Below are 19,486 nucleotides of genomic sequence, written 5' to 3'. Positions count from 1 at the left end.
TTACACACACACACACACACACACACACACTGCTAGACAGGGATACATTTGTCAGGATCTATGAACATCTGAATTTGAAATATTTGGTAGCCACAGTTTATCTGAGTGCCACATTCCCCTCATCTTTTCAGAATAGTTTCATAATACACAGTGAGGAAGATAAAAAGAAATTAGAAAATAAATCTTTTGATGCCTTTTTTTTTTTTTTTTTTTGCAAATAGGAAACTGTCCAAGTAACCAGTTGCCAAAACTTTAAATTCTGTGCTGCTAGACGAATATGATGTTGTAAAAGATTATTTTCAGTGGTAAGACTGTTGCTGTCCTTTGTGGAATATTAAAGTAAAGAAAAGACACAACATATAAAGTTAGAAACAGGAGCCAAAAAATGACTTCAGTTAAATATTCTTGGTAAACAGCTCATGATTGCATTGAAATCACAACTCAGTAGGATTGAATTTTTACTTCAACATTGTAGAGTTAAAATAAATGCTTGGTGTTACAGTGTAAAGCTCTGAAACCAGTGTCACTGAAGCTAAAAATCAACCAAGTGAGGCTGAAAGCTCAACAATGACAACTAGAGTTAGAAAGCAAGAGTTGAAGCAAAAATAGTGACAGTGTGAGTGAAGCTGTAGCGGTAATGATGTGAGACTCCAAAAGAGAGAAAACAGTCAGCCCAGTTCAATTGGTTATAGATCTGCTCTAAAATTCTCAATTGCAGAGGAGACAGTTCCTTTTGTGAAACTGTTCTTCCTGATGATAAGAAAAATGGATTAAAAATACAGTCAGATAAGAAAATAGGAACTCTGTTACAGAATGGTCATTTGCCAAATGGCTTTTTAGTGTTTTTTTTCTCAGAAGCAAGCAGGTAAGGGAAATGGCAAAGGACTACTTTAAGTGCAGTATTGCATGAGATAATCAAGCAAATAAATTCCACTTATGAAGCAGTCTAAAACCTTTGCAGAGACTAGCACTTCCCTGAAAGGCTCTGGTAAGTTGCCCTCAAATCTTGTTTTTTTCCCCTGACTCAGTTAAGCTAAGAACAAAAGTACTGCTATAAACCTAAATGAGGAATCTGGTAAAATAAAATTATTATTAGACAACAATTTTAACAAGCAAAATTTTTAGAAAATATTTTTTGCCCTTTCAATTGACTTTGTCTCATGGATTCCACTTTTTTTGTGTAATTTAAAAACTAAATTGGCCTGATTAATAATATTTGTACTCTGGTTAATGAATATTTTGTCAAGTCCAATAATAAGCTTCTGGAATGTTTTTGTTATGGTTTTCGTATTGCATGCTAGAGTTTAATAGGAGTTTTTTTATTAGAATATTTTACAGAATTTTCTAAAGAAATTAAGACCTAATCTATGAACTCTGCATTTAAAGATACTAGCTAGTTTCCAAAGCACCAATCTTTGCTTAGTTCTGATGCCTTTTAAATCAGTGTTTAAATCAATATGTTACCCAATTTCATTAGCTGCAGGATTAGGTCTGATGTGAACATTTGAAGAAATCATGTCTAAGGATCGAGTTTTTCACCCTGCGGCTTTAATGGGAACATGATCGAGCCCAAAGATGACATAAGGGGAAACAAGTCTGCAGATGGATTGTATTACTCTTCATTTGATAAGTTTTGCTATAAGTATGTGATGAGTAAACTATATACACAGAAAATGTTACAAGTCCTAAAGACCATTTTAAAATATTTTCCCGAAACAATATCTTTATTTTTGGAAGCTCCAAATGACTTGTACACTTCCCTACTAGTTTTATTATGGTCTTCCTTTTATTTTTCATCTTCAGTCTTACCCATTAAAATAATGAACAAGTAAAAGACAAGGTCAAAATAGTAAGGATTTGAAAATAAGAGGAAATAAACTCTGATAAATGGCAGCTACCTATTCCATTGCCACTGTAGTGATCATGGTCCACTAGATCACATACACTCGGAGTTTTTAGTTGTTCCCACTGCCCAAAGGAACAAGGTCAGAACAGTATAATCTTTGTGTTTCCTTGCTTTTTTCCCTAATTCAGTCGGATTTGGACATGATTTGAACCTAATTTTTGCTGTTTGTATTTAGAATCAGTAATGCCTATTAGATAGCAGCACAGTATAGTAGTGTGGTTCCAATAGGATTCCCTTTGAAACTTTACCGATAGTGAGAACTCGATTGAGCTGAAATCCAGAGAACTTTTTAGTATTTGATATGTTCAATTTTTAATTCTTTTAGTACATTTCCTTTATCTCCATAATGGGATTATAGGTTGGTGGTGTATTTTCTTTTCTTTACAGATATATCACAGAATCACAGAATGGTTGAGGTTGGAAGGGTCCTCTGGAGATTGTCTAAGTCCAACCCCCCTGCTCAAGCAGGGTCACCTAGAGCACATTGCACAGGATGATGTCCAGGCAGGTTTTGAATATCTCCAGAGAAGGAGACTCCACAACCTCTCTGGGAAACCTGTGCCAGTGCTCTGTCACCCTCACAGTAAAGAAGTTTTACCTCATACTCAGACGGGACTGAATATTTAATTCTACTTTGTTGATTGTTCCTGAAATAGCTGATCGTAAAGTATGCACATATGAAATTCATGAATCCTAGAGAGATGCAGTATTTTAGTCCATCACAGTGCTCCCCAGTAGCAATATAATGACATCATAATAACTATAACAAAGTTAGTCTCCTGTGATTTTTCTGTGGTTCTCTGTACTGCTTACAGAAGATATACTATGGCTGGAACATTCACATTACTTCCAGCTTATTTTTCTTTTCAATTGTATCTGGAATGACTAAAGTATTTAGGTGTAAAATCATACATGTGTTAATGCCTGTTTCATGATTAGGACCTTCTGGGATTCATAATGGAGGCATCCTGGTGCACAAGTCCCATGAAGTAACCAGTTCCCTAAACACAATCAGCAGAGCATGCCTCTTGACTGTATTAAATTAGGAAGAGTCAAGCAATTACAGACATTTTCTTTCAAAACAGCCACTGAAAGAGGAGAAATAGTGATGCTGATGTTTATCTTAAAACCTTCATCAATTCCCATGTTACTGACTATGTACGCGTTTCTGATGCTTTGGAAAAAAAAAATCTATAAATAGCACTGAAAATGGGAATCCGAAGAAAAACACTCTACCCCAGAATCACTGGGCTTCAATGGCAGTCTCTCTTTCTTGCTCTTCTCTGCCCAAAGGAATTGTGCATTCCTCTGTAGTAGGCCAGCATCAACAGAAAGATGGAGAGTGCCTCAATTTCAGAATGAAATAGATCTTAAATTCTTTACTTCCTGTGCAAAGGGTATTACACAAAACTTGAATATAACCACTTTTTCCTAAGAGTGAGCATGCGCCTTATACCTTGTGCGGGTATGAGAAAGCAATTTGGGCTACTAATCTATTTCTAATAAACACCTAACTTAGGACTGTAGGTAGATGTCTATATCCAAGAGATGGTATTTAAACATACTTTTTTTTGATATTGCCTATTGGCTGAGATGAGCATTTGCCTCCTTTTACCCTCAGTGTTTGCTTTTGTTAGTCCTATTATTTGTGATTTGAGTTTTCTCATTCTATGTATTTGAAATTTAGAAATACCAAACCCAAATCAGGCTGCTACTCTCAGATTAAGTGTGGTGTTAGCATTGCCATTTCTAAATCCTTTTGCTTATGCTCAGTTTAATTGAAAATGTATAACTGAAATTTAGTATTAAAATTTTGGTCTAATGTGAAAAATACTAATATGGACATTGATAGGAATAGTGCAAGACACATTTCTTGGTGATTTTGAGTCCTGTATAATGTTACAGGACACAGATATTGTTCATGGATGTAGCATATTTGACATACCTCTTTGTAGGTCTATAGAAATGTCTTCTCATTCTTTAAGTTTTTAGTTAGTCTGTCATCCTCCTACATACCCCTGGGTAAGTAATATTTTAAAAAATTCTTCCTCATTCAAGATTCAGTTATCTTTGAATATTAGGGTATTTCTCTAAACACCTGCAAGTACGTTGCATTGTGTTGTCTGATTCCGTTTCTTGAAACATACACCAACACATAAATAAGATGTAGACACAGTTAAAAATACTCTGTCTCCTGAGGAATAACAGTATCTGCAGATGCAATTATAGAGCACTGAGGTATCTGCAGACATGAAGATAAAAGAATATGGTAGATGGATAGGAGATTAGGTTATTGTGTGAAAAGCAGACGCTAAAATAGTCCGTCTTTTGAAATGAAGACTTATTTGATTAAGCAAAGAACATTGTAGCATGCTATGAATGCAGTAGAAAACTATCAAAATATGTATTGTCCAAGTGAAGTTCATATTTTCTGAAATTGTGAGATCCCATGATGCACTCCTACTTCAGTATGGCATTCGCACATGCCTCCTGTTCAGAACAGGTGTTAAGCACAGTAGTAACCATTCCTTTTTATTTATAGTTTCAAATAAACAATTAAGTGAATGGTTTAAGATCTTGCTAGATTAGTTAATTTGTTTTATCATTATGTACTTGTTCACACTTGTAACACTTATAATTAGACAGTAAAACACTGAAAGTGACTGAGGACTTTGCCTCTGAGATGTTTCCCTGCTGAATAAACTATTAAGCAATATGAAACTAAAAAGGAGATAATGTCTATCTAAAAGCATTTTAATGGCTTTAGTTTGCATCAAGTAACAAATGAATTAATAGAACTGTGTGCAATAACACTGAATGTTTTCTGGTTCTTTTAGTCTTCATTTTCTAAAATACTTCACCTTCAAGATACAGCATACTGTAAGGTATTGGGGAATAGCTGTTTCCATAATGATCAAAACTGTGTCCCCCGCTTGTGGCCTTTGCAACTTCTTGAATCGTCTTTCCTTTCTTACATAGAATATGTAAATAAAAATGTTACTGCACATTTTTGCCATAGATGAGTGTATTTGTTCAGTACAGATTGTGATGTGGAACTTTATATATAAATACTGTTTCATTTTATGAAAACTTTAGTTTGTAGGATGTACCTTTGTGGCTTTCTTGAGATTGCCACACATCTACTGTTTCCTTGACAATAGCAATATAGACGCTGCTATCACCATGGGAATGGTACTCCTGAATGAAGCTGCTACATCCAAAGGCGATGTTGGAAAAAGAAGAAGTAAGTTACGTAGTGCAATTAAGAAAATATTTACACAATTAAAAGAAATTGAAAAATTACAAATATATATCTGATTAAGTTTTCAAAAAGTCTCCCTTAAACCAATTTTTACCTTTTGTGGGCTGGAGATTAAGAGAGTATCAAACTTGTGTAACTATACGTGCATTCACATGAAGTTATAACAGTATAAAAATATCTTAAGCATACTTAGCCAAGCTACTACTTGACACAGTATCTGCACAATGCAGTACTGTACAATATGAAGGTTTTTTGGCTCTTCAGTTGTATTGCAAGTTAATGAGGTAAAGAACAAAAGTTTCAAAACATCATTTTCAAAATGAATTTAGGCATTTAAGTTGCTTAAGATGACAACATCCAAAGGAGTATGAAAATTATTTTACTAGGTACACTTTGCCAGTATCATATGTCCCAGAGGAAGGTAAAAGCCCAACAGCAGATGTGGTACAGGACATATCTTAATCTGTAATGTCCAAAGAGTTTCATCCTGAAGTGCAAATTCTATATTTTTCTGATTTTTTTATCATTCAGAATATTTAGAAGCTTTTTTTGTCAATGAATTGCTTAAGCACAGAGATTTAAACTTCCTAACTCTTGCGTTGAACAGCCTCTTACTTAACAGGACATAAGTTTACGCGAATACTTCCATCAGCCTTTGTACCTTTCGTAATATGTTTTTTCATAGCCCCTCTTATTTATCCCTTTTCTAATGTAAGGAATTCAGGACCTTTTAAAGGTATCAGACTTTCTATGCTGCTTCACCATTCTGTCTTAGTTCAGTTCTTTAGTATCTTCCATGCCATACACAGCACTCAGAGAGGAGTAGCTGACTGTTTTATGTAAAAGCTTTTTGTAACTCTTCCTAATTGCTAGTTGAATGTTAGCTAGGGATTTCTGGTCTACAGTGATTTTATGGTTTTCTTCAATGAGCTGTAGATGTCTAAATTCTTAAAATTTTTTACACTAACTTTGATACCAATGTCAGAAGGGACATTCACATGAATTTCATTGGAATGTAATCTTAGATCCTGTTTGACATCTGAGTCTGTGAAGATGGACATAGTGAAGTAACGGTGGGATACAGTACAAATTCAAACTCTATTCTGCTTGTGACCCTGATGTGAATGGTTTCTGTGTACCTGCCTTCCACTGTTCATGCTTGACAATTTATTCATCCATACCTTGAAATTGTATTTGAAATTCATGATTTCTTTACAATGAAATATGTTTATAAAAATTTTATATGGGTAAATTTTCTCAAAATAATTGCAGAAATTTTATATTTAAATTGACACATTAGTTGCCACATAGTCAATTTTAATAAAAAATATTTATCATCAGTTTCACTTGCTTCATCTTTGCTCAAAGCCAGCACACTTTTGAAGCATGAATATTGCAATTAAATAGCAAAGGTTTGGCTAAACTAGAAACAGGATAAGAAGAAAAGCTTTTAAATTCAAATGAGCTCACTAGAACTGAAAGATTATCTAATGTAGATGAGATGCATCTCAATTATGTGCATCAGCTTGTAAGATGCTGCCTTTTTTTTTGACACACAGTTGAACAAGCTATCATGACTGAAAAGGTTTTATGCTATTACTACACAGGTGCCAACTGGTGTCAAATGTTATTTAATTTAAGCATTTACTTTCCTAATTTGTTCTTAGCCTGAAAAGGCTCAAAGTGCTTGCATCTGGATGCTATCAAAAGGTCTGCATCATTGTTACTTATCTTAAAAACCTAAAGATTTATGCTGCTGTCAAGTTCAGAGAAAAAAATAATCTGGCCCCCAGCCTTAGATCTTATTACAGTGGAATGTTTTAGCCACTAAGAACTAGATAAGGTAATTACTATACTGCCTTCACCATTACTTTAGCCTTAGTTGACTAGAGAGAACATGACTCCATTAGTGAAAAGATATTTTTCTAAACATAATTTGTTTTCTGGAAAGAAAAAGCAAATACCTGTAAATTACATTGCTTGATATGAATAATTTACAGGGTTATTAAATCCATTATCAGCAGTAAGGTATTTACATCCACAAACATTTGAGTTGCAGATTGCTGCTCCCTTTTCTTGAAAATACATTCATACAGACAAGTTATTTTGCTTAATAACCATAAATATTATTTCCGCATGTGTCTGCAATCCTGTCAGAAGATAGTGGGCATCAGTAGGCAAGGCAGCAACACTTCTGTATTCTGTGTCAAAATTCTTCATAAATGATTTGACATAAATAATATTCTTTGTAGACGTTCTAGATTTAAATCTTTTATGTACTAGTAAACAAAGTTATTTTCTTTCCAGTAATATGCCTGGTAGGCCTGGGTCTGGTGGTCTTTTTCTTCAGCTTCCTGTTGTCGATATTCCGCTCCAAATACCATGGCTACCCATATAGGTAATCTCTTATTAAATCCTCACTTTAGATAACTTTTTATATATTTTAATAACTTTGTGTATGTTTTAAAATAGCTTTTAGCTAAGAATTTGTTAGTTAATTTTTATCACTGAAGTCTATGGGAGCTGGAAGAAGCAGAAAGTATGGTGATTCATTCAAGCAAACCAAGAAGGTCTGAAAAGCTAATGGGCCTATCATAACTGTCACTGCAGACCAGCAGTTTTGAGCACAGACCACAGCATACACAAGTACGCCAGGAAAAATGCAAAAGGAAACACCTGCTTGAATTTTTAAACCTTTATTAGATATTCATTTGTGTATCTTTGTAGCTAAGATATGTGTGTGTGTGTGTGTGTATATACATATATATATATATACACATAGAAAACAACAAAAAAAAACCACTAGAAGGCACACAAAAAACAAACCAGTGTGTAGTGCTAAGTTCTGATTTATCGTTGAAAGTTCCCCATTCTTTTGTCAGCCACAGCAGAAGAGGAAAGAAAGGATTAAGGGGCTCTTTAAGGTCTCTCTGCATTTTGTAGGTAGATGCTTTTGGCTGGCAGGTTACCTACAGAGATAGTCTGGACTTTTGATTCACATCTTCTTCACATCAGCTGTTCTATTCTTTTTTAGTAGTCTGTCATGAACAGAGATGGATGGCCCATACCATTTTCTCATGATCCTGTTATCATTTTCAGAAGTACATGAAAAAGCCTAGCTAGCGTAAGGAAACCAAGGAAAGGTACAGTTAGGCAAAGTCATCAGTGATTTAGAAATGATGGCCCAGGCTACTTAGCAATACAGTGACATTTCCCTAATCATCAAGTTTGTAGGACAAAACAGAGACCTGTTGATCTTTCCCGTCCAAAGCTTTGTTTTAAGATTGCTAAAATATTTTTAATGAGGAAGAGTCCTTCTCCTTTGTATCCTCCAAGACAACAGTTTCAATCCATTAGCTTCTGATCCTATTTGAAACTATACTTTTCTTCCTTTTGCCTCAGTCTTTGTTCCATTTTCACCTTTTTTCCTGTTAATGCTCACAGGCAACTAACATTTTATGTACTTTAGCCTTAGTCAGTAATAGCTTCAAATAGGTACATTAGGCCTTAGTTTTTTCTTTTGAAACATCTGAATATATATATATGTGTGTGTGTGTGTGTGTGTATAGTTGACATAGTCTTAAAATGCTATGCTAGACTTTATAGTACAGATAATATGCATCTGAGTGCTGTTTTCTCTCCTCAAGCTGGCCAGTGCATTTAAAAGAGATGAGATTTGCCTTTATTTCCAGTGAATTTATAAACCAATAGACTAATCCTTCACAGAATATTAGTCTGCATTACCATTACCATAGATGAAAGAGTATGTGAATGACATGCATGGTACAAGGTAGGTATAGTAACAGTTTTCTGAAAGATTTGACATTCTGAAATCCCATCTGATACATATTGGTAGTAAGGGATGCATTAGTACGGAAGTGTATCTATTAATGTTAAGAGTTCTGCTGTTTTTACGGTCACTGTTAAAGAATCATATGAGGAATACTTCTACAGTTTTTCTCAGATACTTCTTAGAGCTGATTTCTATGCCTAGGCCTTGTGCACTAGTGCAACAGGCAGCTTTATAGTCTGTGTTTTGTTCCGCTTATAGGATTCAGCCTTGCAAAACCAACTAAACCAATCTTACTTTTAAGATAATAGATAAAATTTTTCTCTTAGCTTTTGCTGTGAGACCTATTAACCTGTTTTCTTATTCTATTCTCTTCATGTAGGTTAATTGACATTTAATCTAGGTCATCTTAGATTTGTTCCTGGCATTCAGTAACAGCATATTTAAGATAGGAAAACTCTTCCCTTTGCAATAGCCACAGAAGGCCTGCTCCTGCTTTTTAGTCTTTCCTGTCAAGGGAAGAAGTATATAAAGAGCCCAGTTGTCTAATATTGCAAGGTTTCATTACTATGCAGTTAATAGTTTGTCATCTGGGATAGTCTGTACAGCCTCTTGATATCCTTTCTAGAGACTACCTTTTAGCCCTGGGGGGACTTGGGGTGAAAGATTTCAGTTTTCCTATGTGTGCGATATTCTTACTTAAAGGGATTACAAGCTTGGTCTGCAGCTTGTTGACTCACTCAAGCAGCGCTGCTACAGAATGCCTGCGCATGGTCTGAGCTCACTTGCATCTTTTCATAACAAGTTTATTCAAGTGAAAGAAGTTTTTGTTTGTTTTGTTCCTTACTCTAAAATTTCAGAGCTAGTAAAGAAAACCTGAAGGTATAATGGCTTCGATTTTAGTCTCTTCATCCTAGGAATGTTCTTATAACCTATCAACAACATGCTTATACTGCAGAGACTATCTTTCAGACCTTGTATGTTTTTTGTGAATATTAGCCGTGGGGATTTTTGACTACTGTATGATGCTTGGGACTTCTGAGACTGAACAGTATTTTGTGAACATGATTATGCTATGTGAGTTAGTCTATCTACACAGCACCATAGATGTTAATGCAGACCTATTTGCTCAGTTTTGCTACTTATCTATCTACTGTATTGTAAGCTTTAAGCATCTTATTTTAAGTAATATAGGGTTTTCCCTTACATTTTCTTGCTTATGTGTTTGCTGTATGTTTTGGGGGGACAGATTTTCTTTTCTCACCATTGAATCTATATTTGGTAAAATATCAGAGATTCTGGAAGCCAGTTTAAGTTTTAGAAAAATACCTATCTTTTCTATGGAATTTCTAGTAGAAGTTGGAGCCCTGTGTAGATTTTAGTCTCCTCACTTAGTATTGAAGCTAAGAATGAAGGACATCAAGAAGCAGAAAAACAAGAAGAGAGAGAACTTCTCAATTCTGCCAAAGGTTCAAGTTCAAGAAATTTAATTAAATCTACAATGCACGTGGAAGAGAAGTGCACCTATTCCTGTGCTAAAGCAAGTGAAGAAAAGACCAAAAGAAATTCAGGATAGTGCTGTAAGAAATGATTCATCACAACCCTGTTACAGTCGGGTATTGCTGCATCATATTGTTACTATGAAGGAATTATTAGATCCATCAACCAAATTCTGTTCTAAGGAGCTAAGTAGATTCACTGTTGCAACTTACTAATCAGTAACACCCATCAAGTAAATTCATAAAAGAATAAACCCTGTGTGGATACATGAGAACATGAGAAATATCATTTAATAGTTGGCTCAGTGTTACTCAGTTTTCTTTGGGTTTGGGGGGGGGGGGTTGTTTTTTTTTTACAACACTACTGCTCCTGCAGAATTAAGCAAGATTTTACAGGCTTGCTTGTACTGCCCTAGATTCTCCATTAATGGAAATTAACTAATCATTCAGTCTTAAATCCTCACTCAGTACAAAATTACTGAAAACTGTCACTAGAACTGATCCTACTCCTTTGCTGTTATCAACTTTCGTTTGCTAGTTTCCAAATGGGTTGTTTACTTATCTGTTCCTTGCAGCATTAAATCTTTGAGGCTTCTGTGTGTCTCTTGGGGAGCTCTGACCCCATTTTCTGTAGTGCTATTGTAAATAAACAGGCTATTGATTCTTTGACACTTCAGAGATCTCAGCCATGTCATCTTCATGGCAAATCTGTTTGCTATAAAAACAGATACCATTTTTTAAGAAGAGAAGCTTCTACTTGATTTATGTATATAGTTCGAAAGAATTTTAATGAAGTGAGCATGCAGAACACTAAAGAGGAATATAGGACCAAGTATATTAATTCTGTTCTTCTCCCTTTGCCCCTTTAATTTCATATCCTGTATTTTAAGTTGTCTGCGCTTATATCATTCATCTTTTTGTTTCATTTCCTTAGCATCTTCAACAGAATCCCAGGGTAGATATATCTTAAGATGTGAAATTTGTCTGTCTTTTTACTTTCACTGGTTGTAGATTTCACCTTGAAACTATCAATCAGTCTTTTTGTGATGTGTTGTGTTATTGCTCCTCCTGATCCTCAGGCTGGCAAAGCTTTGCTTTAACAATACTAACAGCAAGGCATACTAATGACCTGTCAGTTAAAACAAAGAAAAAAGAAAAAAATATTTATGTTGGCATACCTAAAGCAATATTTAAAGAAAACTGAAATTTTAATGCTATATATACAGTCATAAGCATCAACTTTACTGTCCTATTTCAAAGAAAGTCACTTGTGTACTCTGTCACTGAACAACTAAATAAGTCTTCTGTGAAGCAGCATGCATTGATAAAAACTGAAAAAGTAACACAACTGCTGTGCATCCTCTTTCTCACCACTGACCTGCATGTCGTGAAGATATATCAAAAAACGGTGGATGAAAATAAATCATGAGTCAAAGACTGGCAAAGGACTGTTATTTCCTTTTCTAATATGCATAAAACAAAAGACTGGTAATGCTGTTATTTCCCTGACCCCAGTAATGCCATTGTCATTGTTCTTTTCAGTGACAAACAGTAAAGGGTCCAGGGGAGTCCTAGATAAAAGCACAGGTCTATAAATGTGCTCTTTAGGGAGCCCATATGTATGTGGTAGGGGAAAGTAGAACTGTGTTTACATTTTTTTCATCCCCTTTAGACATTTTCCAGTTAAGTTTTTAACTCTTCCTTCCATAGTATATTTTTTCTTGAAGGCTAGGGTTGGATTTTCTTTTCTTTTTTTTTTTTTATGTAATGAATATGCAGGTAAAATACTCTTACAAATAAACACTCAGAATGGGAGAGGTGATGCAAAAAACTGGCAATAAGATGCACTCATAAATGGAGTCATCATGGAAGTTTCTTACTGAGTAAATGGAATCATGATGGATACTCATCCAACATGTAACAAATGCCTCTCCTAGAGCCATTTTTACCATGGCAAGGCCTTTTTGTGCTTGTACTTACCCACTTTTTTTTTTTTTTTTTTTTTTACAGGAGCAAGATGGAATTTTTCCTGTTGCTAAAACTTTTAATTTCTATCATTAACTGTTGAAAGATATTGTATTTGATTATCAAATAAATGTCACTTTACATGTTGAACATTTTTCCCTTTATAATGCTTTCTGGGTAAGACAGGAGTATTGATATATCTAAGAGAATCTTTTGGGGAAGACTTTTCCTTACCCCAAGATTTTCAGTGATTAAGTGATATATTAAGTATATATTAAGTTACTGAGCAATAAAATCTCATTATATTAGCATAGATTTTTTTCTGTCAAGTAACTGCAAGAGAAGAACGGAGAGAATATCCTTAACTATACACCAAAACCATGAACCGTAAGTTAAATTGCCAGTCAGGAAAGAGCTTGAAATTACAGTGGAAAGCTCTAGGGAAACCACACATTAGGCAGTTGTGGTCCAAAACACACATAGAATATTTAAAAGAATGGGGAAAGACAGTAAAAATGAATTAAAACATCAGTGCACTAATACAGACTATGATATTTCACATGCTGTAAGCAATTACTATCTCTTTGTCTTGCTATTTTTCTTAGTTAAATCAGACCTCTTGAAACAAGTTTAAGTATTTCCCAAGACAAGGATAGTTCTTTTGCTTGACACTGATTTGAGGTGATAGTTTCAAGGTGTTACCATTAAATTTAAACATTAACCAGCTTCTGTAAGAGCACTTTCAGCTAGGGAATGTTAGGAGTGCAAATATTTGTAACATGGATTTCTTCAAGAAGACAGACAGATAAAAGTGTTATTCACTATTTACTGATGCTAAAAAAAAAAAAAAAGTCTCTCAATGATTTTTGTGAGCTTTGACTCAAATTTGCCAGCTGATCTTTGTTGTCTCTTCTACTTTGTTTTGTGGGTAAATTTCTTAGAACAATTTCTTTATTGTCAACATCTCTAATTATGCTTTCAATCTACATGTCGCACCATTTGCAGTTTTTTAAATCTGATTTTAGATGATTTGCATGCCTGAAAATTTGAAGTTTTCATGTAATTTTTCATTAAGTTGCTTTCAGTGCTGTAAGGTTTTTTGATAAGTGAAGTGCTTCATTATCAGATTATCCTTTGTAGCTATTGTGTCTGCATGGATAGTATTGAAAAGGTAATACGAAGTCTTTAGTTAGACCATAAAAAAATATCAGTCTTTCAGAACTATATATTGGTAGAATGGAAAAATACATTATGTATTGACTAACAGAGAACTGAAACTAAGCGCCAAGAAAGCATAGTAAGGAAGGTACGGCTTATTTTCATCAAAGAAACATAAATGTTAAATCAGACATGAAGTATTTGTTTATTGCTTAAATAAAAACAGTCAATGCACCAAGAAAAGACAAATTGCAAGATGCCCTAGAGGTGTAAAATTCCTTGCATACACTATATATACCATATGAGAAATGTCCACCCTTATCATAATTAAGTTCATTTCAGTAAACAAATCCTGTATAATATTGAGCAGTTGAAGTTAAATACAAGTGATTAAAATTGAATAGTTATTTCTTTAAAATCTACAGGTAAAATATTAGTAAATAGAAAAAATGGTATTTTCAGACTGATGAAATTAAATTTATTAATAAATCTGAGTAATACTAACGGCTTTTTAGATGTTATGTTATCCATATTGACTTCATGCATAATTAAATTGATTCACTTAGAGTTTATGAACTCATAAATCTATTTCTGATAAATACTGAAATTCACATCAAATCTATAACATTACGTAAAAGAGGCTATCTTCAAATCTGAGGAAATCAGGATTGTTCTAAAATATGAGAAAACAATAATATACATTTGCAGATGTATACAGATGCATTAAGATGCAAAACAATACATCTTAAATTTACCATTTTCTGTATTCCTTCTCCTAATTTGGCTAGACACCGTGTTCTTCAGAAAGAAGCTGCCCAGTGAAATGCAAGAGGAAACAGCACAGTCTCCTCTGCTTACCCAAGCCATCCAACAACATACTGAGTTCACAGACCTCCACATTCCCATCTGTGTAAAGCTTCCAATTTCAGTGCAGGTTTCTAGTCCTTTAAAGAAATAGAGAACTGTATTTTAGGGTGGCTTGCCCCATAGCACAGCTCTTCAGAAGGCAATGCCCTGTGTCAAACCGTGTGCATGCCATTCTGTAAGTAGGACCTTCTTTATGTAATTACCACTTGTAACAATCTTTATTTTTACTTTTATGGCTTTCCCATAAGTCTTCTAGCTTTACTATTTACTCCTGTCTCCTCTACCTAAGTCAAGTTAGTTGTTGTCTGAAAGACCACAGTTTGGCCAACCTTTTCTGTTCTGTTTTCCCCTGCTTGCCATAATGGGATATGGTGGGGCTTTTTGTTTGTTTGTTTTCAGAACTACTCCAACATATATTGTCCATTTTGTCATTCTTGATTTTTCAGAAACCTTTCCTTCCCCCTCCCTTCTTCTGCTGCTCTCTGGTTTATGATTTTGGGGAGAAGGGTTGTTTTTCCTCCTTGTGTATCTAGCCTCCTAGACTTGTTTTATAACTTCTACATAGTTTGTGTTTACCTTATCCCATGTTCTGTATTATCTCTTAATGGCTAAAGATACAGTCTGCTTACAGACAGAAAGTAAGGAACAATAAATATGGCAGTGGCGTATTTATCCAAAATCACACATAATATTTACAATATTGATGACAATATTTATCTTTCTCTACAGTTATAAGCATATCATTAAGTCTTTAAGCCCTCTTGCATCTACAAATCTACATGCCTTTTAACTGTAATCTTCAGCCCTTCACTCTTCCCCACACACACCTTTTTTCACTACCACTGTTCCTCTCACCTCTTATTTTTTTCCTATACATGACCTTATACCTCTAACCTAGGTCTGAATTACCTTTTTTTTTTTGGTCTTATACATTCTCCTCTGTTCAGCACCTTACAATTTGCCTGTTCGTGCAGTTGTTCTTGATGGCTTTTCCCTTTCAAAAATCAATTCACCCTCCAGCATCCAGCCAGTTGCCATCTGTTTTGCCTTGGTTTATATGTCTTGCCTAGTGAGCTTGTCAACTTTTTGCAGCAGGGAACATCTTTGTACTGGCACTGTCTTTTAAGTTTATGGTTTTGTATGGATGTTTTGTAATGATTAAGCAGTTATGCCATGAATAGAAAACTGACTGCTAAAAGTTACTACAACATGCATGTGCTAGAGCACACTGCGTATCTGTAAGGAGATGAAAGATCTCTTATGGAAAGCTAGAGGCAGTGAAGTTAAAGAAACTCCTCCATTCAGTACTTCACATAGTTCACACTATGGCCATATACAAGACTTTTCCTCTGTTTTCCCACTTCCACATTTGTAAGATAACTCTTCTTTGGTAAGGTACTTGGAAATCCTTAAATGAAAGTAATGACAAGCAACATATACGTATTTTTGAAGTATGAAATTTTGTTCCAGGGGAAAAGAAATGACAATAGGTATACAATGATGTAATATCATCTGAAACTTCTTTGTTTATTAAAATATTAAGAATTTAAGTGTCTGCAGCCCTACAGAGCCTTGCCAAGTCCTCTAGAATCTCCCCACTCGGGCCAGTTTAACAATGAAGAAAGAATGTTTTGAATAAATCTGAAACATTTCCTGGGAGAGGTAGTTCTCAATTTAAATAGTAAGAGCAGATGCAGAACTTGATTGAAGAGAACAGATGTTTGAAGTACATTTTGTTTTTTAAATTTTTTAAGAGGAAAATTTAAGTTTCAGTCACTCAAATTTTATTTATTTTGATAACTTTCATGCTTAGTAATTAATGGGATATAAAAATTAAAGAAATCATCATGCAAATGTTGAATGACTTTTCAAATGAATGTTTTGAATACTTGTTTATTCTGTTAAAATAATTGCAATGCCATATTTTATATGCATTTTTCAGCACTTAATCTTTTTTTTTTCCTTTTCAGCTTCTTAATTAAATGAATTCAAGAGGGATTCATTTAGAGCTATTTCCTGTGAAGATAAGCTGTTACTGATATTATCTGCTTACCAATGTTACATGTATTCAAGAATCTTTTATTGGTTTATCTGTTTTTGTGATAAGTTATATAGTATGCTGATAGACAAATGAATGCAGTTTTATGCAATGAATGCTTAATTTATAGAAACATACAGTAAACATTCCATTGGGAAATGTTAAAGTTATGAATACAGTGTACTCAGTGGTCAAGAGTTTAAATAAAGTTCATTATAACAGGTGACTCTTTAAGGCTTCCTCATTAACATGAGTCCAAAAAGTGACAGGATTTTCCCTCTGAAGTTTGTTGTGAGGTTTTGAGATGCACTTTAGAAACTGAACAAAATATCATGTTTTTTTTCAACTACTGTTAAGAGAAATACTATGGTGGGAACCATAATTTGGGAACTACATGCCCCTTACCACCACTTTGCCTTGAAACTGTAAAAGTTCAGGGAACAATAGGATTCTGCCCAGGATTTTTAAGAGGTGGTACACCAACTGTGCTAACACCATGCTATGAAGGTTCCCCCAAAATTCCCCATAGCCTTTGGTAGCCATGATGCTTCTAGAGATGGTACAACCCAGCATGCTCTTAGCTACAGCATAGATGGTAGGGTGGACTGAGTCTTGGAGAATTCCAGCCTGTTCAGGTAACATTCATTTTTATCAAATAAGCCTCCAGTTAGTCAAACTACTTAATAACCATATTTAAGATTCTGGGTCAATATTTTTGAAGATTTAGAACATACTAATACTAGTTTCCATACTTAATCATGTTTGGAGTGATATCGAACAAATATCCTGTCAGCATCCATCTGGGGTCTTTTCAAGGTATTTAATGTAGTCCCTGATCACCTCAAACGAGTCACTAATATAAGATAAACTCTAGAGACTTATTTTAGTCTTCCCCCCCCATCTCAGCAGTATTCAGAGCACGTGCATTCTCAGTTCGTGTCCTCTTTCAAGCCAAAGGATAGTATTCAAAATGGTTTCTGGAATCTTGAACTCAAGAAGGCTAAGATTCATTATCAATTTAGTAGATCAGCTTGCACAGAAGTTTAAACAGACCAAGACTGAGCCTCTGTGGTGGCAAAAGGCTAGGGGGACAGAAGTTGCTTAATTCATAACTTTCGTTTGTCTTTAGAAGGATTGAAAGGAATGGATTATCCTGAACAATCTTTATAAACAAATATACATGAACATGTTGGAATGGGAGTTACAGCAATTGCAATTTTCTGCATTCACACAGCTTTGTGAAAAGCTGATATAGGAATATATAATACCACTTTTGTAGCTGCTCACATCTCACGCATTTTGTAAAATGCTCACAAACCTTTGAGTATGCCAGACAGAGTATTGGGTGCAGTTCAGGAGACAATAAGAATCACATGCTACTCCACCTCAATCATGCTGGCTTGTTTTGTGTGTGTGTATTTTTAGTTACACACACACTCCAAACACCCCCAAAACACCACACTATATGGCTTCTCATTCCAAGCTATTTCCCAAGTATTAGTTCACTGTCATTGGCACCAGCAGCTTCTTCCTTGTGGTTTTTTTTTTGCTACATCACAGGCCTTAAAGTTTTTGCGTGGATCTGACTGATCTTTGAAGAACCCCCCCGTCATACATTTGTTTTGTTGCACTTTATTAGTTATTTTAACTAGATGTTGATACAGTTGGAATTACATTTGTGTCATTGTTAAAGGGAGCATTTGGGTGCAAATTGGAGGATGTGTAAATATGAAGGTGGAGATAAGTGTGCATCTTTCAAGGTACCCAGAATTCTAAATGAAAGGAATATGGTTCTGGGAATGACATTTTTCACTAGTAGAAATTTGCAGCAGTAGCCACCTTCAGACTTGTAAAAATAAATAAATAAAAATCCATACTTGAGGATCCAATCATAAAGATTTACAGCTGCAAAGCCTTAGGACTCAGTTTGCTAAGAAAGTGTAAAAATTCGCCAGTCTCTCTCCAGTCAAATTCAACTACACATAGTCTTCAAACAGCCGAACGAAATTCCACCCAGTTATGCACGTGACATGAACACGCTCAGGGTTCTTTTAAGGATATAGAACTGACCTCCGCATGGATGCAGGTTTCTGGTAAGGCAGAGTCATATGCAGAATCAGGACCCAATCCTTAAAAGATTTAAGATGCCTTTAGAGTAAGTTAGAACCTCTAGCAGTTTATTCTTCCAATTCTTTATGTGCATAAACCAAGTATGAATTTTGCTCCTTATGGTTGGTAGTACTGAATAACTAGACTCAAGAAAAAAATACTTAGAATTTTTGCCTCTGATGAAAATGTAATATAGATGTCTTCTTGCATACTCTCTCATCCTGAATTGATGATTTTATTCATTTGTTGAGCCTTGAATTTTTTTCTTATGTTCTCTACCCAAGAGAAATTGCCCCCCACATCTATCATAGAAGGAACTGATCATTAGAATCCATAAAGGCTGTATTAGTCCTGTCACTGGGCAGATCCGGGCCTCACTGGGAGTTCTTAATTAAGAACATTCTGAGCTCTGACCACATCATGCTAGAGCCTCTCAAATCCAAGAGTAGACGTTCACCTACACGCAGTTCTCATCTGAATAGGAACATTGTATGTTCTCTGAGGTATGAATACGTGCTGGAGTAAGAGGTATAGAAGCTCAGAATTCATTGTCTGCCATGTGGAAAAGTGAATACATCATCCATAAACAAAGGTTAGATCAAAAGACCTGGTCTTTAGCTTTCTCTCACCATTGTCATATAAACCCACCATCTGCAGGGGAACAAATGTTTGAAGAGTGTTTTTTAATCTGATTTACCAATGCCAAAGATTATAATTCCATGTCCTCCATTCACCCCAGTTGGCTATAGTATTATACAAGGTAACACTAATAAGAAAAAACAATTTCTTGCTATTCTCTCAACAAATTTCTTTCCTTTCCTTGTGCATCACAATAAGTGCATGATGCTAAAAGATGCACATTCCTATATTTTCAAGGTGGATGTGTTATGTG

At 34.9% G+C, this 19,486-nt stretch overlaps 1 protein-coding gene across 3 annotated transcripts in view; it reads left to right on the top strand.

The window, feature by feature from the left end:
- Positions 1–16,706, top strand: part of TUSC3 (tumor suppressor candidate 3) — a 139,343-nt gene extending 122,637 nt beyond the window's left edge. For 2 of the 3 annotated variants that reach the window (XM_013949579.2, XM_067297145.1), the window contains 3 exons: positions 5,076–5,150; positions 7,476–7,566; positions 16,418–16,706. In XM_013949579.2, coding sequence (XP_013805033.2) covers positions 5,076–5,150; positions 7,476–7,566; positions 16,418–16,433 — 182 coding nt within the window. In that variant the 3' untranslated portion in view covers positions 16,434–16,706. The remainder of the gene's footprint in view (positions 1–5,075; positions 5,151–7,475; positions 7,567–16,417) is intronic. The other variant, XM_067297144.1, reaches the window with a different exon arrangement.
- Positions 16,707–19,486: the final 2,780 nt, after the last annotated feature.

Source organism: Apteryx mantelli, chromosome 5 (genome assembly GCF_036417845.1).
Source record: "Apteryx mantelli isolate bAptMan1 chromosome 5, bAptMan1.hap1, whole genome shotgun sequence".
Lineage (NCBI taxonomy): Eukaryota > Metazoa > Chordata > Aves > Apterygiformes > Apterygidae > Apteryx > Apteryx mantelli.
Note: the sequence above shows the minus strand (reverse complement) of the source record. Positions and strands in the feature narration are given on the sequence as shown.